General features: G+C 52.7%; 1 protein-coding gene across 4 annotated transcripts in view; it reads right to left on the bottom strand.

Moving 5' to 3' along the window:
* Positions 1 to 1,013: 1,013 nt before the first annotated feature.
* The window catches only part of ZNF592 (zinc finger protein 592), a 45,338-nt gene continuing 18,364 nt past the window's right edge, over positions 1,014 to 27,987 (bottom strand). Inside the window, exons 3-12 of one of the 4 annotated variants that reach the window (XM_045573493.1) lie at positions 23,234 to 23,317; positions 17,676 to 19,714; positions 17,404 to 17,645; positions 10,793 to 10,971; positions 6,400 to 6,576; positions 5,959 to 6,118; positions 5,541 to 5,828; positions 4,994 to 5,106; positions 4,004 to 4,139; positions 1,014 to 2,262 (exon numbers count right to left, since the gene is read on the bottom strand). In XM_045573493.1, the coding sequence (XP_045429449.1) occupies positions 1,741 to 2,262; positions 4,004 to 4,139; positions 4,994 to 5,106; positions 5,541 to 5,828; positions 5,959 to 6,118; positions 6,400 to 6,576; positions 10,793 to 10,971; positions 17,404 to 17,645; positions 17,676 to 19,695 (3,837 nt within the window). In that variant the 5' untranslated portion in view covers positions 19,696 to 19,714; positions 23,234 to 23,317 and the 3' untranslated portion in view covers positions 1,014 to 1,740. Of the gene's footprint in view, positions 2,263 to 4,003; positions 4,140 to 4,993; positions 5,107 to 5,540; positions 5,855 to 5,958; positions 6,119 to 6,399; positions 6,577 to 10,792; positions 10,972 to 17,403; positions 19,715 to 23,233; positions 23,318 to 27,987 lie in introns of all 4 variants that reach the window. The other 3 variants (XM_036415631.2, XM_045573494.1, XM_045573492.1) reach the window with 3 other exon arrangements.

Below are 27,987 nucleotides of genomic sequence, written 5' to 3'. Positions count from 1 at the left end.
AATCAATACAAATATATTTTTAAAAGAATCCCTCCCTTTTATCTAGTGTTTCGTAGAAATGCTTTCACACCCATCATCTCGCAAAAGCCGGAGAAGCAAGTTGGATGGGTGTTTTGAAGGGGTGGGACCGGTGTAGTGAGGGGCTTTGCAATCGGGATTACTAAATAATGGTTATAGCAGTCACAAAACTGCGGAGTCTCTCTGAAACGGAGGCAAGCACCAACCTTTCCCAGCGCCACTCGCGTTTCCGCTGAGAATGTGGCAATTGACAGAGGAAGAGAATGATTTCTGTTTTCAATTGTGAAAAGGTCGCGCGTGTTTTCTACCTTAGTAACGTGTAACTGATGTTCAATACCTCCCTGGAAAGATCATCTCTAAGGAATCTCTCAGCACTCACTTCCTTTTGCTGTGCTAGACCCTGTCAGGCAGTCCCACATCCCACCCAGCAGGACTGCAGCAACCCCGTAGATCAGAGGTCAGAGGTCAGAGGACACCCCCCACACACACACCTCCTGTTCCTTGTGCTGGGTCAGGACCTGACGCTGCTGTCAGTGGAAAGGCAGCCCAGCCTGGAATATCTAATTACAAGTCTGTCACAACCAAGTTCCCTGTGGCAGCGGCAATCCCAGGCCTCTTGGACACTGCAAGGACATGACAGAATTCCTCCCTCCAGTGAGGGCTTCTCTTAGGTTAAAAATCCATTTGGAGGAGAGAGGGACGTGCCCAGAAAATTCCAACTGGCCCACAAGCCAATGCCATGAGCCCAGGGGAGACCTTGAAGGTGACTCTTGACCGGCATTGAGACCTTCCCTCACCGCCTCAGACGGTCTCTGCAGAGTCAGAAGTCCCAGGCTCCCCGTGTCCCAATCACAGCTCCAGAGTCTAGAGGACCCTGTGGACAGGGGGACACAGCTCTCCTGCAGCAATGGGACGTGAGGGGCGTCTGGGAAGACCCTCGGGGGGGAGCAGGGTGGGGCCAGGCTCACCTGGAGAGGAATACAAGAGCCCACCTGCATGGTAAGAAGATTTTTATTTGAAATATAGTCTGAGCAACATGAGTGTAGCCAGGAGGAGGAGGGGCCGGCCTGCCTGGGGCAGCAGCCTCTCTAATGGCACAGGAGCAAGAATACAAATATCCCAACGTCTGTGGGCCCCCGACGCCCTGGTCGGGAGAGGCAGGGCGGCCGCGGACAAGGTTCCTTCTAAAGGGTCCGCCCTCGGTGCCTGCCTGCCTGCCTGGGCCCGAGCAGGTGTGCTGCGGAGCGTCTCCCACCCCCGCGGAGAGCCAGCGGGACGGCCAGTTCTCCGGGGCCACCCTGGGGGAAGAGCCAGAGAAGGCCGGGAGGATGGCGAGGTGGCCCCCTCCATCCCCGTTCTCAGGCTCAGTCCGCCCAGAGGTCCGGAGCGCCGGGAAGAGTCCCCCAGCTAAAGGCAGCGGGTGGGGAGCCCCCCGGAAGAGCACAGCTGCAGAGGGGGTCCAAGCGGAGCACTGGGCTGGGAGGACACAGACAGGAGTTGGGGTTCTGAGAAGCAGCACAAAGCCATAAATAACAGAAATTCAAATCTGTGAGGGTCCCGGGCGGCCCCGCATCTCCTGGAGCCGGGGCACGCCCAGCTCCCGCAGCTCAGGGCGGGCGGACACCGCTCCAGGGCACAGCCTGCCACGCACGCAGGGCAGGGCCTCCTGTTTTCCGCTGTCCGCACGGCGGGTGCGGCACCCACAGCACCCCCGGCCTCCGGTCACACCTGCGGGGACGGTGCGTGGCTGTCCTGGTCCTGAGAGGCCAGCGGTGGACTCTGAGCGTCTCGGACAATGTCCTCCTCGGGGGCCGAGCCCGGCGACCTCCTGGCCTCCGGGTCGCCTGGCAAAGGCTCGCCGGTACATTCTTCCAGTCCGTTTTCCCTGGTCTCCATGGATACCTCCTCCCCAGAGCCCTCTTCCGGCTCGGCCGCCTCCTCCGCTGCCTCGGCCGCCTCCTCCTCGTCCTCCTGGTCTCGCACCTTGTGGACGATGAAGAGGTGGCGGCTGAGGGAGCCGGTGGAGGTGTAGCACAGGCCGCAGAAGGGACACTGGGCCGTGGAGCTGTCCACCTGGTGCTGAGGTATGTGGCTCTGAAACTCGATCCCCGAGTCCGTGGCAAAGCTGCACTTCGCGCACTGGAAGAGGGGCTTGGGCCTCTTGGCGGAGGGGACGGCCTCGCCGTTGTCGGTGCCGGGAGCATCCTCCTCCGCCCCGCTGACCCGTCTCTTCAGATGGTTCACCTGAAAGGGGCACAGCGTCAGACACAGGAGCCCCCGACCACGACCCGTGCAGCCCAAGGCCTCGCAGAGTCTCCCGCCAGGCCAGGGTCACCCCGGCCCCGAGCGCTTGTTTCACTTTGGTTTGTCTGGGGGCTTTGTTTTAAATGTGACGTCTGCTGGGACACGACATTCCAAAGATACAGGAAGGGCACAGAGATTACACCCCCCCGGCCCACGCCCCAGGCCTGCTCTCCAGAGATCGCCAGATTGCCCGGGCTCTGGGGCTCCTCCAAGAGATAGTCTACACATACACAAAGACAAAGCTGCTCTGCCAAAGCCGGTTTGGCTCAGTGGTAGAGCGTCGGCCTGCGGACTGAAAGGTCCTGGGTTCGATTCCGGTCAAGGGCATGTACCTTGGTTGCGGGCACATCCTCAGTAGAGGGTGTGCAAGAGGCAGCCGATCGATGATTCTCTCTCATCAATGTTTCTAACTCTATCCCTCTCTCTTCCTCTCTGTAAAAAAATCAATAAAAATGTATTTTAAAAAATAAAAATAAAAAAACAAAGCTGCTCTTCTACACCATGATAACATTGCTGGCCTCCGCCCTGTTCTTTTCACGGCTCAACATGCCTGGCGCTTGTCTCCATGAGGCTGAGACAGGGGTCACACTCTCCTAACAGCAGCGTACGGCCCACTGTGGGGAAGAGCAGTCCCCGCTGGCGGGCACGCAGTCACGTTCCGTCTGTCATGCACACGGTGCTGCAGGGAACATCCTTGAACACACTTCTTGGTGCCCAAGGCCAGAGACACCGGGACAGATAAATCCAAGAAGCCGACTGGCTGCATCAAGGGGATGTGCTTTTGGAGGGGAGAAGAGGGGGTGCATTTTGATCGCAGACAGATGCTGCCAAAACGCCAACTAACACCCCACCTGCCATGTGGGCAAGGGCCTTTGCCGATCGGCAAGAGGCCTTCTCTGAACAGCCCAGATGGATGGTCCTGGGCCTCCAGGAGCTCTCAGCTCCCCAGGGGTGCCAGTTCCTCTGAGGCACAACCCCCATCACAGCGTGGGAAGAGGCTACAGTGAAGGGGAAGGCCAGGCCGCCCCTAAAGTTCACCAAAATGGGCCTGGAACAGGGACAAGGTCACAGGACAAGAGCCCAATCTGAGCTGGTTTGGCTCATTGGACAGAGTGTCAGCCTGTGGATTGAAGGATCCCGGGTTTGATTCTGGTCAAGGGCATATGCCTGGATTGTAGGCTCGATCCCCAACAGTGGGCATGCAGGAGGCAGCCCATCTATAATTCTCTCTCATCATTGATGTTTCTCTCTCTCCCTCTCCCTTCCTCTCTGAAATCAATAAAAATACATTTAAAATAAATAAACAAACAAACAACATAGAACAAGGGTCCAGGAGAGCAGGTCCCACAACCAGTGTAGAAGTGGGGGTAGGGCAGGAGCAGGTGGGTATGTGAGGAAGCTCCCCCATCACTAAGCCACCCCACCCCTAAGGAAGGGCTCCCAGCGGCAGGGAAGCAGCAGGACCAAGAGGCAATGCGTCGCCTCGAGGGTCTCTGTCCCTGTCCTTCACTTGTGTGCAATCCCAGCTGGGCTCACACTGGCTCAGAGCGGCCCACATTGAGGGGAGTTGCAGGGCTGTGGAGACACGGTCACAGTGACCAACGGGCGCCCTGTGGCCTTCCCCTCCGGCACCAGGTCCCACTGAGCAAGCTGCTCTGGCGGACAAGGGCCCCGCACTCACCTGAGGGGAATGTCCGCCCGGAGGCCTGACTTTGGACGTCTGGCTCAAATCAGGGTTTCTGATGCCGTGCATAAGGCTGATGTGGCTCTCCAGGAGAGAGGGCCGAGGAAAGCTGGGGCTGTCCTCTGTGCAATACCTGCGGAAGGACGGCCAGTGAAATGGGGTGAGATGCCAGGCCGCAGTGCCTGGAGGAGCCAGGCGGGCAGGCAGAGGTTGGCGCTGCTTCTGGCTCCCGGGCGGAGAGTCTGGAGCAGACAGAGAGCGGGCTAGGGGGTCCTGGGGCTGGCAGGGAGTGCTGGGTACTCCCCAGAGCACTCTAGGCAGCGAGCCCACCGCGGTGACGGACAACAACAGGTCAGAATGTGTTCCCCGGCCTTCGGCTGTGAGCTTACCCTGCGCTGCCTGGTACCACTGCCCAGGAGTCCGGGTGCTGGGCTGGTGGTTGGCATGAGGCCAGCGCATGTGCCGGAGCACAGGCAGGGCTCACAGGCTCACTGCCGCTCCTCGTAAGCCCCAGGGCCCTTTCCCACTGACCGGCAGTGCAGCCGGGGCTCGGGGAGCGGGAGGGGGGAGGCCTCAGAAGCCCCCAGGGAGGGGGCTGGTTCTGACCTGCCCAGATTTCTGAAATAGCCACAGTACTTTCCCATGCTTCTCTCTTGCCCTTGATTGCTGATCTCAGAATAGAGAAACGGCCGAAACCGGTGTGGCTCAGTGGACAGAGCGTCGGCCTGCGGACTGAAGGGTCCCAGGTTCCATTCTGGTCAAGGGCATGGACCTTGGCTGCGGGCACATCCCCGGTGGGGGGTGTGCAGGAGGCAGCTGATCAATGTTTCTCTCTCATCGATGTTTCTAACTCTCTATCCATCTCCCTTCCTCTCTGTAAAAAATCAATAAAATATTAAAAAAAAAAAAAAAAAAAAAAGAATAGAGAGACGCCATGGACAGTCTTTCTGGGCCTCAGACCTCCAGGCTTCCCCCACGGAGACTCACCCACACGTGTAGACCTTCTTGACGGTGTCGTGGTTGTTGCGGATGTGTTTGCGCAGGCTGCTGGGGGTGTGGAAGGACTGATCACACTGCCGGCACGGGTACCGCTTCAGCGTCTGTGGGTCACACAGAAAGCGGAGCATCAGAACTGTAGGGGAGCTTAAACCGGTGTGGCTCAGTGTACAGAGCATCGGCCTGCAGACTGGAAGGTCCCAGGTTCGATTCCGGTCAGAGGCAATGTGCCTCGGTTGCGGGCACATCCCCGGTTGGGGGTGTGCAGGAGGCAGATGGTCAATGTTTCTCTCTCATTGATGTTTCTAGCTCTCTCTCTCTCTCTCCCTTCCTCTGTAAAAAATCAATAAAATATACATATTAAAAAAAAAAATGAACTACAGGAGTGAGTTCTGCGTGTGCCCCCCCTCTCAGACGACAGGGGCCGAAAGGATGCCCCGCAGACCTCAACATCTGTGGAGCCCACCCTGCCCGGGGGCGGCCATGTGAGGCGCTGACCCCACGGCGAGGAGTCCAGAGTCCCCGGGACGGCGCTCACCCGGCCGTGGCTCCTTTTCACGTGGGACACGTAGCTCTCCCGGTCGGGGACCCACTCCTGGCACTCCTGGCAGGTCCAGCCGGTGCTCCTCAGCCGGGGCTTGCCCTCAGCCCTGCGATGGGCCTCGGACCTGCCCCAGCGGCCGGACGGCAGGGAGCTGCCCCGAGAAGCCACGCTGGTGGCGGGGGGCTCTGTGGGGACTCGAGAACCGGGGCGGCTGGAGGACGTGTCTGCTGACGACTGGAGGCTTGACAGCTCCTCCACGTTTCGGGGAACGCCGTGCTTGTTCTGGGGGTGGGGAGAGCGGTTACTGACTGGGCGAGGGGAAGGAGGCACAGAGTCAGACGCCCCCTCCCCCAAGGCCTGAGGCATGCGCCCTCCTCCTCTCCTCTCGGTCTCTTTTCCCAAGGCCACCCACCTTGACGTGCTGCATCAGCTCCGGCTTCTGCTGGTACAGGAGCGGGCACTCGGGGCACTTGAACACGCCCACCTGTGCCTGGCTGGCGTTCTGGTAGAAATGCTGCTGCATGTGCCTCTTCTTGTTGAAGATCATCTCGCAGGAGCACTTGTACATGAGCCTGCGGGACAAGCCCAAAGCATGAGGTGGCCAGAGCTGTGTGGGCAGAACCGCGCGGCCCGCCACCCTGTCTCCGCTCTCTCTGAACCGGGGTGGGGCCTGGGGAAGCACTACTCTGAGCCAGTGGACTCTGGATCCGCCCCGGGTCTCGGAATGTCTTCGCTGGACTCCAGACATCTCTGCCGCTAGCCCGGGCTCCCAGTCGGATCCAACACCTTCCCCTACGGCACCCAGGCCGCTGGGCTCTGCCCCCGGGCCTGCTGGCCCCGCGGCTGCACTCACTGGGAGGGCTTGTGGGGCTGGGTGGGGTGCTGGGTGGCGCTGTGGTCCGCGGTGTTGCTGGCTGTCTTGAAGGCCATGGGGCAGAAAGCACATTTGTGGAAAATCTGGCAGTGTTTCTCCTGGATGTGGCTTTTCAGCAAGGCCAAGGACAAGTGGACGACCCCGCAGTGTATGCACCTGAATGACAGGGGGCGGGAGGAGTGGAGGTTAGATCCAGAGAAGGTCCTGGAAAAGGAGGGACAGGGGACAAGAACAGAGCCGTGTCGGAACTCAACGTCACACCGCCACTCATCGGAGAAGGCAGGTGATAGATCCTCCCTTCCCCCAGCTGATGGCCGGAGTATGACGTAACCTGTACCTGCGCGCGGGCATTCCTGAGCACCTGACCAGGCACCTTATATGGACTATACCTTGAAACACCTGCCAAATACCCTAAGCCCCCGATTCTTAAGTGCCTAGCTCCCTAATCATGTGCCTTACATGAAACCACCAATCAGCGTGTGCTGAGTGCCCTAAGCCCGCCCCTTCCTTTTTGTCCCCTCAAAAGGCATGTCCACCCCTGCACGCGTGCTCTTTCCCCTCTGGAGGGCAGCCAAAGGGGTCTTCTCCCCAATAAAGCCTGGGTCCTGGTCTCCTGGTCTCGGGCTCTCCATTTCATCTTTCAGCGGGTGTCCCAAAAACTACCCTACAGTTCTGTTACTTCACTTTCCATCCTTCACTCGCACATGTTGAGAGCCTGCCATAATGCCGTCACCCAGGGCCCCCCAAAACCAGGCCACACCTGGTAGAGAAGCGGGGAGAAACCCTCCCCTCCCCCCATTGGCCAGAGGATATTCGTCTGCAAACCAAAAACTGGGGCCTCGCTAAGAGAAATTGGGGGGGGGGGTGGAAAAGGGAGGGAGTGGTAAAAAAAAATAATAATAATAAATAAATAAAAAATAAATAAAAAGATGCCTAGAATGAAAAGTCAGAACGAACGTTGGTGAAGATGTAGAGAAAGCAGAGCCCTCATGCACTGCTGGTGGGAAGGTAAACATGGTACAGCCGCTCTGGGAAACAGTCTGGTAGTTGCTCAAAAAGTTAAACTGAGTCCTGGCCAGGCGGCTCAATTGATTGGAGCATCGTCCCCTGCACCAGCAGGTCTCGGGTTCGATTTCTGGTCAGTTCACATCCCTAGGTTTTAGGTTCGATCCCCAGTAGAGGCATATGGGAGGAAACTCATCAATGTATAAATGTTTTCTCTCTCTCCCTCCCTCCCTCCCTCCCTCCCTCCCTCCCTCCCTCCCCACCTCACTCTCTCTCTCCCACTCTCCTTCCCCCCTTTCTGACTCCAGCTATTCTACTCCTAGGTATGTACCCACAAAAACTGAAAACATGTATCTACATAAGAACTCGTACATAAATATTCATTAGCAGCATTTTTTCGTGATAGCCAAAAGGTACCTATCAGCTGACAAATGGATAAACAATATGCAGTATTTACATCCAACAGGATCATTCAGCCATAAAATAGAATGAAATATGTATATATGTTACAACATGGATGAATCTTGAAAATACTATGCTCAGAGCACATATTATATGATCCATCCATATAAAATGTACAAGATAAATCTACAAGACAGAGAGTAAACTGGTTGTTGTTTATGGACTGCGGGGTGGGCGGTGGGAAAATAGTGACTATAGAGATTTTTGGGATGAATATATAACTCTGAATATACTGAAAATCATGAGATTGGACACTTTAAGTGGGTGAGCTGTGTGGTATGTAAGTTATATCTGAATAAAGTTGTTACCAAAAAATCTATAATAATAAAAGGGTAATATGCTAATTAGACCGGGCATCTTCCGGACGTCCTTCCTGACAAAGCTGGCCCGGGGCCCGGGTGCCTGCAGGAGGGAAGCTGGCGGTGCCAGCAGCCGGGGGAAGGAAGGCCTACTCTTGCACGAATTTTCGTGCATCGGGCCTCTAGTAAATTAATAATAGAAAGTCTTAACTGTAATGAATAGTGTATTAGTGTGTATGTCATTGGAATGCAATAACAGATCATTGGAGATTTTTTTCGGGGGTGAAAATATAAATTTGGGAGTATTTTATTATTTTTTTTCGATCATTGGAGATTTTAATGTCTGTCATATTCAGTAATCCTTCCAGAATTCATCGCTGACTATCACTAAATTTTAGCTGACATTTCTTACAAAAAGCCTTGAAAACCTAAATTGCTTTTCAAACTGTTTCCTTTTATTCTTATATAAGAAAGTAAATAAAAGAATTAGAAAACAAAAAGCTCCATTAATTCACCTGGACAGATTCAAAGTGAAAAATCTCAGTGTTGACTGCAGGTCTATTGGGCTGGATCTCGGAAGCAGCAGCACACACTTCAGTCACAGTTAGCACAGGATTTATGTTGCAGGACACGTGAAAACACGTGTCAGGTGTTTGGTTTAAAACCTAGCCTGGGAGGCTGCCAACCCCTCTTCTGCAACATGGCGGCCAGGGCTCCACACCACCTCTCTGGCTGTTTCGTTTCTCTTTAGAATCTCTGTTCTCCATAACATGCAAAGAAATGAGCCTTCATCTGGAAATGCTTATAGCAAGTAGAAAACTAAAGTCATCACTAACCCTCCAGTCCTCACCCCCGGCACAAGCTATCATCGATCCCTGACGCTTACACTTCCTGAATTTCTCTCAACTCTACTTTCCCTCCGGCCCAAGTCCAGGCCTGAGCTGAAGCCTTCAGCATGCCCCCTGGACCGTCACACTTGCTTCTCAAACAGTCTCCAGCCTCCACCCTCTTTAACATAAGGTGTCAGCTTCCCAGAAACTTTCCAGCCAATCAACAGTCCGCTGGATAAAGACCAAATGTTTATCAAGGAATGCAAGGTTGTGCAAGGCCTGACCCCTACCAATCTGGGTCTCATTACTCACCTCTCCCCCCATTCATCCTGACCCACCTCAGCAGAAATAACCCTTCCCATAATCCTGTGTGTGTGCTGGTTTCCCGCCCATACCCTTGGTCTAGACACACTCTCCCTTCCTTCTGTCTGAAAACCTCCTGATATTCCCTCTCCCATGTTTTCCTGGACGGCTCCTCCCTATGGGACTTCCCACTCCGAGTTACAATTTCTGTGTACATGTTTATAACCTACCAGGCTGAAGCCCCCTTGAGATCAGGGGATGTGTCTTAATCATTTTTATATCTTCAGTGTCTGGCCCAATACTAAAGACAATAATAAGAACTAAAGAAAAGTTAAATGGGCTAAAAACAATAATTTTTTTTAAATACTAAAGAGAAGAAAGAAAACCTTACTAAATTTGGGCAAAATTAAGTTCCAGGAGTGAAAGTGATCCAATAAACCAGGAAATGCAGGAACTCCCAAATGCAGAAAGCCAGCACAGGAGAACTGATGGGGGCGATGTGCAAGTTAGAGATCAGTGAGCTTTGGAGGGAGTTTCCCCAGTTCTTTTTCCTGAAAATGACTTTTTAAAAAAAATATTTTTATTGATTTCAGAGAGGAAGGAAAAGGAAGAGATAGAAACATCCATGATGAGAGAGAATCATGGTGGATCGGTTGCCTCCTGTAAGTCCCTCACTAGGGATCGAGCCCACAACCCGGGCACGTGCCCCTGACCAGAATCAAACCCGGGACCCCCCAGTCCGCAGGCCAATGCTTCATCCATTGAGTCAAACCAGCCAGGGCCTGAAAATGACTTCATGCTTATATATTAAGGTGACCAGATCCCGATTTTTAACAATTTGTCCTTTTTTAAAACGCTGCGGGATGCGGGACAAATTGATAAAAATCGGGACTGTCCCTCCAAAAGTGGTCACCTTATTATATATGTCTGACACAATGGAGGCGATGCAGTTTCAAATAGACTTTTCTTGCTCTTACTCTGAGGCCGACCATTTTTGCCATTCTCAGGTGTCACTTGCTTCTCACAAACTGACAAAAACGAATCAACACGAACACACTAGAGCCCTTCAAGTTTGGAGTCTTGCCGCTCCATTTGTTGACAAGAAGTGGGAACATCTCAAAGTGCTGCAATTAGTAAATGTATCGTTGAAACAGTGCTTTCCATTTCATATGCCAAACACCGTAACCCTGAGAGCAAGCTGAATTAGCATCTTTTAAAGAACCAAGCCGACAAAGTGAATGTTATACCTTCCCCTTGGAAGCGATTTTTGCTAACATTTAATTGTTTTCAACTCCGTATTCTTCTCCCCCTTATGCATTCTTGCTCTCTAGAACACATACCGACCAGCGTGCCTGTCTGGCTAGGCTGGAGCCCGGGACTCTGAAGACCAAGCTCAGGGGCAAGTTGTGGGCCAGGAGAAGGCCCAGCCCCAGGGCAACCCCCGGACGGGCCGGCGAGCCGGGCGGCACCCACCTGTAGCCCACCTTGCGGGCATAGTGCAGGCAGTTCTCCTTCACGTGGGTCTGGAAGTAGGCAGAGCGACAGAGGGCGCCGCACTCCGGACAGCAGTACGGGGACTTGTGCGTGTGGATCCGCTGGTGGGCACAGAAGCTGCACTGGTTGGGCAGCAGCATCTGGCACACCGGGCACGTCTAGGAGAGAACATGGAGAAGGCGGTTCACGCGGGTGCCGCAGGCCGTGGCTCTCCCACCACGGCTGCCTGGCTTCCCCAGGGCATGGGTCAGAATGACCCTCCACCCCCTGCAACTATTCTCTTAGGGTGCTTGACACCCCAGACCTCATTAAGTGTGTTGATACCAGCCGGCCGGTGTGGCTCAAGGGGTTGAGCGTCAACCCATGAGCTAGGAGGTTACAGTTCCATTCCCAGTCAGGGTTCCGGCCTTGATCCCAGGTAGGGGGTGTGCAGGAGGCAGCCGATCAATGATTCTCTCTCATCATTGATGCCTCTCTCTCTCTCTCTCTTCCCCACCCCTTTGAAATCAATTTTAAAAACATCTATTTTTTTTTAATTGATTTTTTACAGAGAGGAAGAGAGAAGGATAGAGAGTTAGAAACATCGATGAGAGAGAATCATCGATCATCTGCCTCTTGCACACTCCCTGCTAGGGATGTGCCTGTAACCAAGGTACATGCCCTTGATCGGAATCAAACCCGGGACCCTTCAGTCACAGGCCGACGCTCTATCCACTGAGCCACACCGGTTTTGGCAACGTCTATTTTTTTAAAGTGTTGATGCTGACCCTAGCAAGCCTTATCTTGTTAGTCACAGACAGACCTGGCCCTGTTTTCCCCGATTAGTCCTGCGCGAAGGCTATGCGTCTCTTCCCTCCGGCTTGGCAGAGGGCCAGCTTTCCTCCCCAGAGGCCTGAGGCCCTTCTGGAAGTCTAAGGTCTCACTTCACTGCCAGACTCGCCAGGTCGGTCCTCACCCTGGCTTGGCAGAGCTGGTTCCTACTCAACACCTTGTCAGATGGCTCGGTGACTTCCTACAGGGACCGGAGCATGCCCCGACTGCCTGGGGAAGCCCCGAGGGCACGCTGACTGGGGGGCCTCGCCAGCTTCCATGTCCTCAGCCCTGTCTACCCACTCCGGGTGGCAGGGGTGGAACCAAGGGAAGGAACCTACAGCCAGACTCACTGAAGTCCTAATGGGCGGAGCCCAGCCAGCCAGGGGAGGAGGTGCCCACATCTGGAGAAGTCCTCCTTAGCAAAGAGGAGGCAACAGTGCTCTCACTCAGATGGCTGGGGGGGGGGGAAGGTGACCTGGGTCTGAGGAGTTGTGCAGAAGGACAAGTCCTTAGGGAGAACAGAAAAGGATCTCTGCTTGTTTGTTTGTTTGTTTGTTTGTTTTTAATATATATTTTATTGATTTTTTTACAGAGAGGAAGGGAGAGAGATAGAGAGCCAGAAACGTCGATGAGAGAGAAACATCGACCAGCTGCCTCCTGCACAACCCCCACTGGGGATGTGCCCGCAACCAATGTACATGCCCCTGACCAGAATCGAACCTGGGACCTTTCAGTCTGCAGACCGATGCTCTATCCACTGAGCCAAACCGGCTTCGGCAGGATCTCTGCTTTAATCAGCAAAATCCAGAATGGGGGGGCCTCTACAGTACAAACCCAGCTCTTTCTACAAATAAATTGCGGGGGGGGGCGGGGGGGGGGCGGCGGCGGGGAGAAAGTGAAGGGAACTTTTGATTTAAGAAAAAATTTCAGCCGAAACCGGTTTGGCTCAGTGGTAGAGCATCGGTCTGCGGACTGAAAGGTCCCAGGTTCAATTCCGATCGAGGGCATGTACCTTGGTTGTGGGCACATCCCCGGTAGGGGATGTGCAGGAGGCAGCTGGTCGATGCTTCTCTCTCATAGACGTTTCTAGCTCTCTCTCTCCCTTCCTCTCTGTAAAAAATCAATAAAATATATTTAAAAAAAAAAAAAAAAAAAAGAAAGAAAGAAAAAAATTTCAGCCGAAACCGGTTTGGCTCAGTGGTAGAGCATCGGTCTGCGGACTGAAAGGTCCCAGGTTCGATTCCCATCAGGAACATGAACATTGGTTGCGGGCACATCTCCGGTAGGGCGTGTGCAGGAGGCGGCTGGTCGATGTTTCTCTCTCATCGACATTTCTGGCTCTCTATCTCTCTCCCTTCCTCTCTGTGAAAAATAAAATATATTTAAAAGAACTCCCATATGATCCAGCAATTACACTTTTGAGTAGTATGTACCTGAAAGAATTAAAATCAGGATCTCCAAAAGGTATTTGTACACACACGTTCGTGGCATTATTCGCAATACCCAAAAGGCGGAAGCAACCTAAGTATTCCTCAACAAACGAAGAAGCAAAATGTGGTTTTTACGTACAGTGGAATATCATTCAGCCTTAAAAAGGAATGAGATTCTGACACATAGAGGACATTATGCTGAGTAAAACAGCCAGTCACCAAAAACCCCAAAAAATATCTGACTACTCTAGGTAGGTACCTCATCTAAGTGGGATCATACGATCGTACCTAGAGTAGTCTAAGATTCATTGAGACAGGAAGTTGCCAAGGGCTGGAGGGGGAAGGAGGAGGAAATGCTGTTCAATGGGGAAAGAGTTGCCATTTTGCAAGATGACGAGTTCTGGAAACTGATTACAAAAGAGTGTGAATTCACTCAATGCTACAGAACTACACATTAAAACATTACTCAGATAGTTAATTTTATGTGAATTTTGCCACAATTAAAAAAAAAAAAAAAAAAAAAAACAGAGGAGGGACCCTTAAAACACTATTGGAGATCTTTAGGGTATCAACTCACTACTGTGAGAACTGTTAACCAAGGCAAACAATTACATATTTACCCCGTTTTCCAACATAAACTATAATAATCAGTCCTCATGGAAGAGGGAAAGATAATGCATAAGGGATCCCAGCTAATAAACAAAAAGAAAGAATAATGTTAGAAAATCACCTTTCTGCAAATAGTATAATATTAGTGACTCAAGCAGCAAGCATTGGATATTAAAATCATTAGGTAAAAGATAGAGAACTTTACAATGAAGGGATCAAGAAGCCACTGTCTAAATCCCCCCTAAGATTTGCATCATTAAAACGGAGACAATCAGCCCAAACTGGTTTGGCTCAATGGATAGAGCATCAGTCTGCGGACTGGAGGGTCCCAGGTTAGATTCCGGTCAAGGGTATCTACCTTGGTTGCAGGCACATGCCCAGTAGGGGATGTGCAAGAGGCAGCTGATGGATGTTTCTCTCTCATCGATGTTTCTAACTCTCTATCCCTCTCCCTTCCTCTCTGTTAAAAAAGTAAATAAATAAATAAAAATCAATAAAATATATTTAATAAAAAACAAACAAAACAAAACAAAAAAACAGAGACAATCAGACACTTTACACCTCCTCCCTGAAGTCATGAAATGTGAAGGACACGGGACTCCCCTCCTCAGCACTGACCCCGAACCTAATGGAGTCTTCACTGGCCAATGTCTAGTCTGCAAAGCGTGGGATTGAAAAAGAACAAGTTAATTATCGGAGGAAGCAATCAGGCAAAGACAAAATTATCCTGGAAAGTTCTCAGGAAGCAATCAAACTCAGGACTGTCCTGGAAAACCCTCTGGACACATGGCCCAGTTTCCTCCACAAAAAAGGGACATGAACAAAGGGGGGTCCGATCCAGTGGGTGGGACAAGGTACTGCTCTAGACAGAAAGTTTAAAAGGCTCATTAGCAAATGTAAAGTGGTCCCTGTTGGGATCCTGGTTCTAAGACAAGTTTTGTCATAAAAGAGGAAATCTAAATATGGCCCTGTATGAGGACATGTTAAGGAATTGTTACTGATTTCGTGAGATATGATAATGACATTAAGAACAGGAAGAAACTGTCTCTGTGCTGAATTCCACCCAGCAGCATGGCTTGGAATGTCAGGGGAAGGACCCCGCCAGCCACTGCATAGGGAGGCAGATGGGTTCGGGGGCAATCCCGCAGGAAGAAGACAAAAGGCCTACACATGCTGTCCTGCAGTCACTCAACAACCCGGGAGTAGAGGGGGGCCCCCCACCGCCCCGCCGTCCACCTAACCCCTGCCCTGGACATGACCGACGCTAAGGCACTATTCCGGAAAACCCAGATCCAAAGCTGTCCAGGGTATTTTTTTTTTTTAATTGATTTTTTACAGAAAGGAAGGGAGCGGGTTAGAGAGTCAGAAACACTGATGAGAGAGAAACATCAATCAGCTGCCTCCTGCACACTCCCCACTGGGGATGTGCCCTCAACCAAGGTACATGCCCTTGACCAGAATCGAACCTGGGACCCTTGAGTTTGCAAGCTGACGCTCTATCCACTGAGCCAAACTGATCAGGGCATCTAGGCTAGTTTTGATCCCAGAGCTCAAGCCTCACCCTTTCTGAGAGACTCAGAGGCCACTTCTATAGGCATGAGGTTTTGAGGGATTAGAACGAGGCTGAGAGAGGCCTGACAGCCCTCCTGGGTGCTCCCTCCCCTCCTCTCTGCTGGGCTCTGCTGTCCAGCTACTGTTAGAGGAGAATGACATAGAGAAGATGCAGGACAAGCAGGTCACCAGCAAGGGGGGTGAGGGGTCCCTATACTCAGACTCCCCTCACGTGTTAAAGGCACCAGTGAGGAATAGTGTAGGGAAAAAGGAGGCCCGGACATCAGACCTCCACTGGCAATGGCTCTGGTCACGGGACTCAGAAGATGCGATCCAGGACCAAGTCAGCCCTGCTGGTACATGAAACCCCCCGAGGGGACGGCTGGAGAGGCCACACTCCACCTGACTCACCGTAAGGAAAACGCAAACAGAAACAGGGGTGAACGTGAGGTCAAAACTGATCCTTCCTTACCTTCTGTTCCCTTTTGGAGCTGCAGAAGCCCCATCGTCCAGCCATATTCCTCCCTCTCCCCCCTCTGCTCCTGAGGCTGCCTCATTGTGACAGCTCCCTGTTCTCAAACACACGTGGCGCCTGCACGTACTGCTGTCCCTCTACATGCCTCTCCCCTCCTCCACGCTCAAATGTCATGTGTGGCGTCACGATGACTTGTCCCTCTGAGGCACTTTGTGCAACGATGTTGATGAGCCTGTTCCAACCCGGCTCTGCGTCTGCACACGCTCAGCACACACTCAGCACACACTAAGCACACACTCCTAAGCTCCCGGAGGAGAAGCGCGGCGCCCTCCTGCAGGCCCCGCTGAGCTCAGCCGGGAACGCACGTGCAGAGCTCAGAGGCCCCTGCTGAACCGACGTAAAAAGAGCGACTGGCTCAGCCGGCGTGGCTCAGTGGTTGAGCACTGACCTATAAACCAGGAGGTCACGGTTCAATTCCGGGTCAGGGCACATGCTCGGGTTGCAAGATCAATCCTGAGTAGGGGGTGTGCAGGAGGCAGCCGATCAATGATTCTCTCTCTCATCATTGATGTTTCTACCCCTCTCTCCTTACCCTTTCTCTCTCTAAAAGCAATAAAAACATTTTTTTTTTTTAAAGCTGCTGCTGTACTTGCGCCCACCCAGGCTCTGCAGGAGAATGACATAGAGGGAAGCTGGTGAGGGGCAGGTGTGGCTAGGTCAGTAGCGGCTCCTTCCACATGGAGGAGGAGGAGGAGGAGGAGGAGGAGAGCCTTCTGGAGGCGTCTGGAGCCCCAATTCTCCAAGGGCGTTGCTAACTCAGACAGCCACGGGCACACAGGGTGCCCAAGGGTATTCTCAGCACAGATGCCTTTTTTTTTTTTTTTTTAAATAAAGCCAGATCTCGTCAAACATAACCAAGAACGGGGAGCAGAGAGGCGCAGTGGCTTTCCTAGAGGACCGAGGACACCATGGAAGAAGAGGCCCACAGGCCAGCCCTGCCGCAGGCCTGGCTGCACTTCCCACCGTGGGTTCTGCACAAAGAGCTGAGTCCTCAGCAGGCAGCACGCAGTCAAGGATGGTCCTTTTTTTTTTTTTTTTTAATATATTTTATTGATTTTTTACAGAGAGGGAGGGAGAGGGATAGAAAGCTAGAAACATTGATGACAGAGAAACATCTATCAGCTGCCTCCTGCACACCCCCCACTGAGGATGTGCCCACAACAATGTACATGCCCCTGACCGGAATCAAACCTGGGACCCTTTAATCCATATGCCGACGCTCTATCCACTGAGCCAAACCGGTCGGGGCTAAAGGACAGTCTGAGAAGGAGTGTCACACTCCCTCGGCCCTGAGTCCTGCGGGCACCCGGGAGGACTGCCCGGACACCTGCCAGAGACGAGGCGCCATCCGGCAGAGACCTCGCCCAGGCCTGACGAGGAGCCCTGACAGCCCACGGGAGCGGGAGCTGAGTGAACTCTGGGGCACGTCCATATAGACTCACCCAATCTTCAGGGCTCCCGTCAGCTCTGGGTGAGACACTTTTCTCAGTAAACACCATCTATTAAGCCAGTCGCTAACCATCAAGCCCTCATGCCGTTCAAAGACTAAGATGCTACCACTGCCCCCACCGATGAGCCTTTCTCTCCCCGCCCAACGTGGAGCTCGTGTGGACCAGGGCCCGCCGCCCGCCGCCACAGGGAGGGTCACTCACCAGCCCCTCGGTCTTCTCCGCCGTCCTCTGGAAATGCGCTGCCATGACCGTGTGGTCGCGGATCTGCTTGTGACACTCGAGACACTTGACCCCGTGCCGGATGAGCCTCACGGGGTCGGGGTAGAGCGGCAGAGCTGGAATGGTGGAGCCGGCACTGTCCGAGGCGGGGCCGTGTTTCGGGGAGGGGGTGGGCGGGGGCGCCGGGGCAGGGGCCGGCGGCGGGGCTGAGTTCGCGGGGGCTGGGGGGGCCAGGGCCGGGGCCGGGGCCGGGGCCACGAACATCTGGTCCGCGGAGATGGGCTTGACGAGCAGCTGCGAGCACTGCATGACGAGCCCCTTGGTCTTGTGGTCGCGGGCGTGGCGCAGCAGGCTGCACTTGTTGAAGAAGACCAGCGTCTGGGTGCAGAGCGTGCACAGCACCTCGATGTGCACGCTGCGCCGGCCGTAGTGCTGGCCCAGGCTCTTCTCTAAGGCGAAAGCGTCCCCGCACTCCAGGCAGCAGTACCCGCTGGCGGGCACGTGGATCCTGCAGTCGGCGGGCGGGCTGAGGTTGGGCGCGTACAGGGGCACGGGGTTGGAGCCGTGGAGGACCTTGTTGAAGACCTCCACGGCCAGCGGGGCGGCCTTCTTCACCTGGTGCACCAGGGGCACGGACATCTGCGTGGGCTGCGGCTGGCTCCGCCGCTGCGCCGAGGACTTGGCCGTGACCGAGGCAGCCACACTGTGGGGGACCAGGTTCAGGTTGGCCAGGTGCACGGCTTTGGGCAGGAGGTTGGCAGAGGCCGGGGTGGACGCCTGCAGGGCGGCGCTCTGCTGCTGTTGCTTCTTGCCCGCCTGGGGGCCCAGGGCGGCCCCCTTCGGGGCCCGGGGCCCAGAGCCACAGCTGGGAGACGGAGATTCACCGGCCTTGGGCACGCTCTCGAGCCCTTTCCGGTCGCCCTGGGGGCTCCCTGTGTCTGCGCCCTCCTCAGGAGAGTGTTCGGCGGCAACAGGCAGGACGGCGACCTCGTCCTCAGGCACCTCGCTTGGGGCCTCGGCAGTGGCGCTCCCGAGAGGTGACCCAGCGGGGGACTTACTGGGATCGTCTGGGTCCGGCAGGATCCTCGTGACAGTCCGTTTGATCTGCCCCGATGATGTCTTGATGGTTTTGATCCTGACTCTGGGGATTGCCGGCGGGGAGCTGGCGGCCACCGAAGGGGACCCCTTGCTGCTGCTGTCGCTGCAGATGCTCCGGGGGCTGTCGGAGGGCTTCAGGCTCTTCCTGGTGGCCTCCAGAGGGCTCCGGGGACTCTTTGGTGACTTGGGCATTTTGGGGCTGCCTTTGGAGGCCTCTTTCGTGGGTCCCGGGGGGTCCTTGGTGTGGCCGGGAAGGTCCTCCTTGGCGACACTGGCGACCCTTTTGGCCTGCAGGGCCACCAAGGCAGCAACGCAAGAGGACAGCTTGGAATGTGCCGGCTTCAGCCGCTGCCGCGGGGGCACGGACGAGCAGGAGCCGAGCTCGGCAGCAAGCCCCTTGGGCTCGGTGATACTGTTGCCGGGGTGACTGTTGAAGTCCAAAGCGTCCCCAAAGAAGCGGCTGGCATCCAGCTCCTTGGGGGGCTCCGCCGCCTTCTGCGCCCCCCGCTCATGCTCCGGCGGGCTCCCCAGTGCCAGGGGCTCCGGCTTGGGCTCTTTCTTACAAAAGTGATCGAAGATATGCAGCTCCGGGACCGGAAACTTGGCCAGAGCCTCCAGCACTGGACCCCCCACAGGCCCGCACCCGGGAGGGGGCCCGAAGTAGCTGTCGGAGTGCTTGGGCTTCAGCCCGAAGCCGTTATCTTTGATGGCATCCTCCGACTCCGGGCTGGAGATCGGGCTGAACTGGCTGAAGGTGGGCAGCGGCTCTGACTTGCAAGGCTCCAGCTTGCCCGGGAAGCTCCTGGCGCTGTCTCCGTTCATGAAAGCGGACTCAAACTTCCCGCAGTTGTGGCCCAGGCTGTGGGCCTCCGGAGGCAGGTCTGGGCCCCGGAACCCATTGTGCAGGAGGCTGGGAGCGAGGTGGTCTTTGTCCGCTTCAAAGGACTCCTGGCGGCTGGTGTTCTTGACGATGACGCTCACAGCGGGCACGTCCGAGGAGGACCCCGAGTGGGACAAGGACACGCTCTCGTCCAAACACATGCCTGGGGGTTTGAGGGGGTTCTCATTCTCCTCACTGGGGGTCTGGATCGCCTCCTTGGCGTCGAGGCTGGTGGGGTCTGGGATGTCAAAGGCGGCCAGAAGGTCATCGAAATCTGGAGTTTTCATGTCCCCCATGGCTGGGCGCTGGCGAGGGCTACAACAGAAACAGAGGAGAGATCTGGTCACCAGGCTCCTGCGGGACTCCGCCCACTTTACACACCCATCACACTCACTCACACACACACACAGCCAGCACGCCTGCGCACAAACCTCCACACTAGGGGAAATCACACACTTGTGCTTCACCCCAACAGGTTTCCAAAATGCTAGAGACACCGAGGGAGAGGCGGGGAGGGGGGTGTTTATATGTAGTGACAAGCCTGGCAGGCCTTACACCTCAACACCTAGAAGCTCCTGGCTGGCTGCACAGCCAACAGGCACGGGCGTAGCACCCTCCCTCCACCTGTTGGGGGACATCATCTCCATGGCCACGGGTATTGGCAAAGTCAATCACTCAGCCCCTGGAGAAAAGGCGTGGCTCAGCACACCTCCCTTCTTCAGAAAACTTCCGGTTCACATAGGTGATGTCGCTATAAGTTCTGCTAATTTACTCGCAGCTATCACTAGCTTTGCACAACTCTGGTTTATTGCTGCATAAATTTCAATCATCAGTACGTGCTAGAAAATTATATTATCCCCTGAGTATATTTTTATTCCAGTCAGCATCTACTTAATGCCTTCATTTTCACTCTAAAACTGTTATTGGTTGGTGAATAGACCACTGAACCTGAGAAGCAGGGTGACTCTTGTTTGTTTGTTTTTAATTGATTTTTCAGAGAGAGGAAGAGAGAGGGATAGAGTTAGAAACATTGATGAGAGAGAAACATCGATCAGCTGCCTCCTGAACACCCTCTACTGGGGATGTGCCCGCAACCAAGATACATGCACTTGACAGGAATCAAATCTGGGACCCCTCAGTCCGCAGGCTGATGCTCTATCCACTGAGCCACACCGGTTCTGGCTGGGCAGGGTGACTCAAAGTGCCCACATAGTTATCAAATCGGCCAGAACGGTTTTGGAGGAGCCTTGGGTTTTATTTTAACTTAATATTCAAGGAAAAGAAAATCCACCTATTTCCTTCATCATCTGGAGGAGCAGAGCTACAGAACTAACAACAGAGGTTAGGAAATCCCTAGGACACTCCCACTTGGTGGAACTCGGAGCTGGCTAGCTCACACCTGCCAGAGAGAGGAAGAAAAGCTCACCTCCCTCCTCCCCTGCTCAGCCTATGAATCCTGCATCTGCTTCCGCATCTCACTGACACAGAGAGGAGGCAACCAACCTACGTGTCTCTCTCACATCGATGTTTCTCTCTCTGTCTCTCCACCTCCTTTCCATTCTTTCTAAAAATCAATGGAAAAAGTGTCCTCTGGTGAGGATTACCAAACAAACAAAAAATCCATGTACAGTGTAAGTTGTTTCTTGTTTTTTTTAACTCTAATTATACTAAGTGTCCTTCCACGGATGACTGGGTAAGGAAGATGTGGTACACGTACACAGTGGAATACTACTCAGCCAAAAAAGAATTAACGAAACACTGGCATTTGTGACAACATGCATGGATCATGAGTCCTATGCTAAGTGAAACAAGGAAGACAAAAAAGGATAGGAACCCAATTTCACTTCTATGGAGCATATAAAACAAAAAGCAAAAACAGCCCAGCTCAGTGGCTCAGTGGTTGAGTGTCACGGTTCAATTCCTGATCAAGGCTCAATTCCTGGTCAAGGCACATGCCTGGGTTGCAGGCTCAATCCCCAGTGAGGGGTGTGCAGGAGGCAGCTGATCAACGATTTTTCTCTCATCATTGATGTTTCTATCTCTCCCTCCCTTATCTCTCTGGAATGAAAATAAATTATTTCTTTTAAAAAATTAACAAATTCATATTCAGATAACAGAATGGAGGCTACCAGAGGAAAGAGCATTCTCCAGCACTAACTTTCTTTTTTTAATTCTCACCAAGGAGGTCATGAAGGGGGTCAAATACACAATAACAGAAGGCTAAACTCTGGGTGAGGAGCACACAATGCAATATACAGATGTTGTATTATAAAGCTATATACCTGAAATTTGTATAATGTTACTAACCAATGTCACCCATATATATTCGAATTTTTTAAAATCCTAATTGTGACATCTACATAGCAACATGGAAAGTTACTTATAGTGTTAAGTTAAAAAAAATAAAAAACACAACCAAGTGTTGTCATGTCAGACTATGATTATAACGATGTAAAACTAAGTCTGCGTTTGAGTTAAGATTAAAAGAAAGAGGAGAATGATTATACAGGGCGGTAGAATTACTGGTGGGTTATTTTTTCAAAAGATTTTTTTGTGGGCAGATAGACTGCTTGTATAACCTTTAAATGGGAAACTAAAGAAAAAACACTCAGAACCGCAGGGAGGCAGGTGGTGGTGGAGGTGCACCTGTGACCGCCCCAGGGGAGCGACAGGTTTGCAGGTCTGCTTTCTTGCCGCCCTCCCAGCCTCTGACCAACAAAACACATCTGCTTGTTAAGAGTTCACAGGAAATAAAAGCCGCCCCATCAGAAAGCCGCCTGTTTATGGTGGATAATAATGAAGTGAACTGTCCCAGTGGTTGGCAAACTCATTAGTCCACAGAGCCAAATATCAATTTCTTTGGAGAGCCACGTTTTTTAAACAAACTTCTCCTATAATGTCACTTCTTCAAAATAGATTCGTCCAGGCCGTGGTATTTTGTGGGAGAGCTACACTCCAGGGGCCAAAGAGCCGCATGTGGCTCATGAGCCGAAGTTTGCCAACCACAGGTCTATACAGAATATGGGTTGGCAGAGTAGCTTGCTGAATGCCTGTGCCTGGACTAGGAAGTACTGGAGCCCATAACCAGGGGCAAGGTCATGGGCATCAGTGAAAGCATTTGGCATCCCGATACCAAGGGAACCCCTGTGTGATATTCACTTTATAAGCTTGTACCCTCTCACCTTACTCCCTACACTTATTTTTTTTTTACTATCTAGGAAAAAGATTGAGGAGGAAGGCAGAGGGATTGGTCTCTTTAAGGAGTAGGGAGAGCATGTGGGAGGAGGGGTGCTGGCGGTGCCAGGGGGAAATAGCGGGGAGCCTCCTATTGTCTCCCTCTTGAAACGGAGAAGTGTTACACCACAAGGCAATGTTCTCTGCACAGAGAAATCTCAGGAACTGGCTCAAAATAGTCAGAGGTGAGGTAAGGTATCTTTTGCTAGGAAAATCAGAGCTAGTAAAGGAAGTGGCAGCTCAACATAAACAGCAGGAGAAACATTTATAAGTTTCGGATTTTAAATACCAAAGGTGATGCAACTGATTAATTTCAGAGAGGAAGGGAGAGGGAGAGAGAGAGAGAAACATCAATGATGAGAAGGAATCATTGATTGGCTGCCTCCTGCATGTTGTACCGAGCGCACAACCCAGGCATGTGTCCTTCACTGGAATCAAACCTGGGAAAAGGTCCCATAGTCCTCCCGGGTCGATTACTGAGGCCTCTCCAAACCCCTGGCTGACAGCCCTGTTCCGGGTACCCTTCACCTTCACCCAGAGGCAGCTTCTCCTCTCCCCCTCCAGACCATTCCACCCTGCAAGCACTCTGACGAGACTCACAGGACACTGGAGCTGGAGGGGTCTCAGCAGGTATCTGGTCCGGTGGCTCCCAGGCACCCGTCTGGGGACACTGCTGCACACCGACTGCAAAAGAAGAACAAGAACATGTGATTGAAATACAGCCCCAGCTCCCAGCTCCCAGCTGGAAATTCTGACTCAATAGATCTGGGATGGACCCCTGCATTTTTTTTTTTTTTAATTATTGATTTCAGAGAGGAAGGAGAGGGAGAGATAGAAACATCAATGATGAGAATCATTGATCGGCTGCCTTCTGCACGCCCCACACTGGGAGCCAAGCCTGCAACCCAGGCATGTGCCCTGACCTGGAAGCGAACCGTGATCTCCTGGTTCATAGGTTGACATTCAACCAATGAGCACGGCAATCCTTGCATTTTTTTAAGCTTCCCACCTGATCACAGTGCACTGGTCTAGTCCACCTCTGCCTCTTACACATGGAGAACTGGGGCTCAGGGAGGGAGGGTCACCCACCAAACCTTTACCAGGTGCCAAGTCTGATGCCTGGCACTGAGGACAAGAGGGAAGGCCCAGACCCTGTTCTCCCACCCAGCCTGCTGGGCACACCCGCAACCACACATCTGCGGGCCCAGGAAGGCTCCCCCAGGGCACCAGCGTCCCACAGGATGGGAGGAAGGGGCCTCTGCCCGCCCAGCACAAGCCACCTCACCCTCCCTTGTGCTTGCTTCACTTCTTCCTCCTCACGGCATGGTTTTCTATCTTTACTGCAGTTATGTCAGTAAAACCGTCTGCCGTCTGCTACTTCATAAGCCCCTCCACAGGTCCTCACTAAATTATGAATTCATATCCCTGTGACTTCTACTCGGACAGGCATCCCACACCTACCATGTCCAAAATCTAACCCTCAATTTCCTCCCAGGATTCCTCATTTCAGGAGGTGACAACTCCATCCTTCCGGTGGCTTAGGCCAAAACCTTGACATCCTTGAGTTCTCTCGCCTCCGACCCGTCATCTGAGCCACACGCAAATCCTCTGAAACCGCCTCGTCTCCAACTGTATCCAAACTAGCCCTCTAATGAGCTCTGCCACCACCTTCTCTCCCCTGGGTCCCCAACAGCCTGCGGACTGCCCTCCTGGCCCCCACCGCTGCCTCCTCTCTTCACGCTCCACAAAGCAGCCTTTAAACTCCCATCAGGCCATGTTCTTCCCGTCCTCAAACCCTTCAAACCCTTACCCTGTGTCACACGGAGTAACCCAGTCTGTGCCCCGACCTGCCCAGTGGGTGATCTGATGGCCCTCCTGTCCCTCGGCCACCCCATCCGCTCCAGGTGTGCACAGGCCCCCCGCTGCTCCCCAGGCACGCTCAGAGCCCTTCACTTAATACTCCCTCTGCTTGGGATGTCCTTCCCTGCAGGCCCCGTGGGCTCACGCCTCGCTCCCTGAGGTCTTTACTCAAATATCACCAGGTCTTACAGTCTTCTGACCACTGCACCACTCCCCAGGGTGGGCAGAAGTAGGCTTACAGTTGTTTTTATCGAAAAAGATGTGCAGGTTACAATTATGACAATCCGCTCTAATAAAGGAGAAACATGCAAACTGAATGTACCTTCGCTACACCCACAAGCCACGCTCACCAGCCAATCAGGGTGAATATGCAAATCAACCCAACCAAGATGGCAGTTAATTTGCATATCCAGGCCAGAGCAAAGACTGAAGACAGCTTAGAAAGAAGCCAAGCGCTGCACAAGGGAGCAAAGCTGCCGAGAAGCAAGCAAGCAAGCGGGGCGGGGAGAAAGGAGGAAAGCAGGTGGGGCAGCGTAAATCACAGCAGGAAGCCCTATTGTAGGCCTCTAGTCTACACTAATAAAAGAGAAAGATGCAAATTGACCATACCTTTGTGATACCCACCGGCCAATCAGGAGTGGGTATGCAAATTAACCCAACAAAGCTGGCAGGTTGATTTGCATAAGCATATGTCCATGGTGCAGAATGGTGCCACTCAAGCCTCTGGGCAGTGTGGGAAGATGGGGCCGGAACGGGAAGAGGTGGCTCCAGGGCCAGAGTGGAAAGAGGTGGCTCTAGGGCCTGAGCAGAATTACAGTGCTGGCATCCAGGGAACGGAAGGACCATTCTTGCATAAATTGGGCTTCTACCGTGTTTCCCCGAAAATAAGACATCCCCTGAAAATAAGATCTAGCGCAGATTTGGGAGCAAAAATTAATATAAGACACTGTCTTATTTTCGGGGAAACGGAGTAGTAGTTTTATAACTCAAAAGAATGGCACAATGGCACAGTACACTGAGGTACAATCTCATAAGTGCTCAAACAAATAATACAATAACTAGCACATAATAATACAAGAATAAACTCTGTGCTTCCCGTACTCACACTGCAAACCTACTTTTGCCAACCCCGGTAATTGCTCATTTCTTCGTCTGTTTAGAACTCCTGTGTGTTCACTTGAAGGGAACCACCATTAGGAAGGGACTTGACAGGCTCCTCTGTCCAGAACTAAGATTGTTCAAGGATAGTCACAGCGTCCTGAGCAGGTTCATTGCCAGACAGGCAGTTAGTTGGCAAATCTGCAGTGTTATTTGTGTTTAGCCTTTAAAATGTTGCTATAAATAAAGAGACCTTGAGTCGTGATGGGGCCTTGCCAGCAGGAAAGGGGCTACCTGAGGAGTCCTGGGCTCCTGCAGAGTGATTACATTAAATATTTTAATGGTGGAAAGTGCCTGCTGGCCAACGTCCCCACAATAAGGCCATGTGTCTGGAGGTTGGGATCTGTGTGACACCAGAGGAGAGAGAAGGCTGGCTCTGAGAGCCACAGGAAGACAAGGGCTTGGAGTGGTCTTGAGTCTTTAGAAAAGGGATACAACTCTGTGAATATACTAAACACCACTGTATGTTGCGCACTAAATGAGTGAATTACATCTCAATAGAGCAATTATATTTTTAAAAAGATAAAAAGGAAGAAAAGGGGATAGGACCATACAGCTGACTGAGCTGCTGCAAGTAGAAACTAGGTACAGGCAACAACGTTTAAATAGAGCTGAGAAGCCCTAGCTGGTGTGGCTCAGTGGATAGAGCGTCAGCCTGCAGATGGAAGGGTCCCAGGTTCAATTCCAGGCAAGCACACATGCCCGGGTTGCGGGCTCGATTCCCAGTCCGGGGTATGCAGGAGGCATGCGATCAATGATTCTCTCTCGTCACTGATGTTTCCATCTCTCTCTCCTTCTTCCTTCCTCTCTGAAATAAAAAATATATTATTTTTTAAAGACATTATTTAAAAAAATAAATAGAGCCGAAACTGGTTTGGCTCAATGGATAGAGCGTCGGCCTACAGACTGAAGGGTCCCAGGTTCGATTCCGGTCAAGGGCATGTACCTTGATTGCGGGCACATCCCTGGTGGGGGTGTGCAAGAGGCAGCTGATCAATGTTTCTCTCTCATTGATGTTTCTAACTCTCTATCCCTCTCTCTTCCTTTCCGGAAAAAATCAATAAAATATATTTTAAATAAATAAATAAACCTAAAAACTGAGAGACAGACCAACACTCTATAACTGGTGCCTCCATTTTCTTTCATTAATGGGGAATAGATAGCAGCATTCACTGGGCACCGGACTTTGCTAGAGGGGAACGAGACCCAGAGCCTGAGACATAAAGGGGGATAGGACACCTCTTGTTTCCACATCATCCTTGAGGAGCCTCTCCCACTAGGAGCATCATCCCTTAGTGGTGGGGACTCCTGAATTTAAGCGAGAAGATAGTAGCCTCGGGCCTGCTGGGAACCAAGCCCTCCTCCCTGACCAGAGGGCCCAGGAAAGAGGAAATCAGCTGTGGGGTGGGATCACTCCGTCCCCAGCTGTGACTCATGTGTCCGGTGCTGCCCAGTGTGCCCCAGTCACATCACATAGGTGAGCTACGCTCCCACAGATTCCAAAATCACAAGATTTTTTAATTTTTTTAATTTTTTTTAATTTTTTTTTTTAATTTTTTTATTTTATTGCTTTTGTACAGAGAGGAAGGGAGAGAGATAGAGAGTTAGAAACATCGATGGAAGTCATCGATCAGCTGCCTCTTGCACACCCCCCTCTTGTCCTCAGTGCCCGCAACCAAGGTACATGCCCTTCACTGGAATCAAACCCGGGACCCTTCAGTCCCCAAGCCAACGCTCTATCCATTGAGCCAAACCGGTCTCGGCCAAAATCACAAGTTTGAGGGGACACAAGGAACATGCTCTTAGTCCTGGGTATCTCTGTGGTTCCCTTAGCTGACTTCAGCAGGAGTTTAGCAGCTGGTAAAGTTTCTCTCCCAGCCCTAGCCAACTTGGCTCAGTGGATAGAGCGTCAGTCTGTGGACCAGAGTCCTGGGTTTGATTCCGGTCAAGGGCACGTACCTCGGCTGCAGGCTCCTCCCTGGCCGGGGCCCTGGTCAGGGAGCATGCAGGAGGCAACCAATCGATGTGTTTCTCTCATATCAATGTTTCTCTCTGTCTTTCCCTCTCTTCCACTCTCCCTAAAAGTCAATGGAAAAATATCCACTAGTAAGGATTTACAAGAGTTTCTCTCTCAGGTATTCTCTTTTTCTCTCTCTCTCATACCTCCACACACTTCTCCTTCCCATGCCGTTCTGTCCCCCATCCCTTTCTCCATACCTGCTCATCCCTCCCTCCTCCTCCCTCCTCCTCTCTCAGCCTCTTCTTCATCCCTCTCTCCTTTCTTCTTCCCTCCTTCCCTTCTCAACTGAGCCCCAGGTGGGTTCTGTCATGATGGC

The sequence above is a fragment of the Pipistrellus kuhlii genome, unplaced genomic scaffold (genome assembly GCF_014108245.1).
Source record: "Pipistrellus kuhlii isolate mPipKuh1 unplaced genomic scaffold, mPipKuh1.p scaffold_m20_p_50, whole genome shotgun sequence".
Classification (NCBI taxonomy): domain Eukaryota; kingdom Metazoa; phylum Chordata; class Mammalia; order Chiroptera; family Vespertilionidae; genus Pipistrellus; species Pipistrellus kuhlii.
The sequence above is the reverse complement of the archived record's forward strand: the minus strand, read 5'-3'. Positions and strand labels throughout refer to the sequence as shown.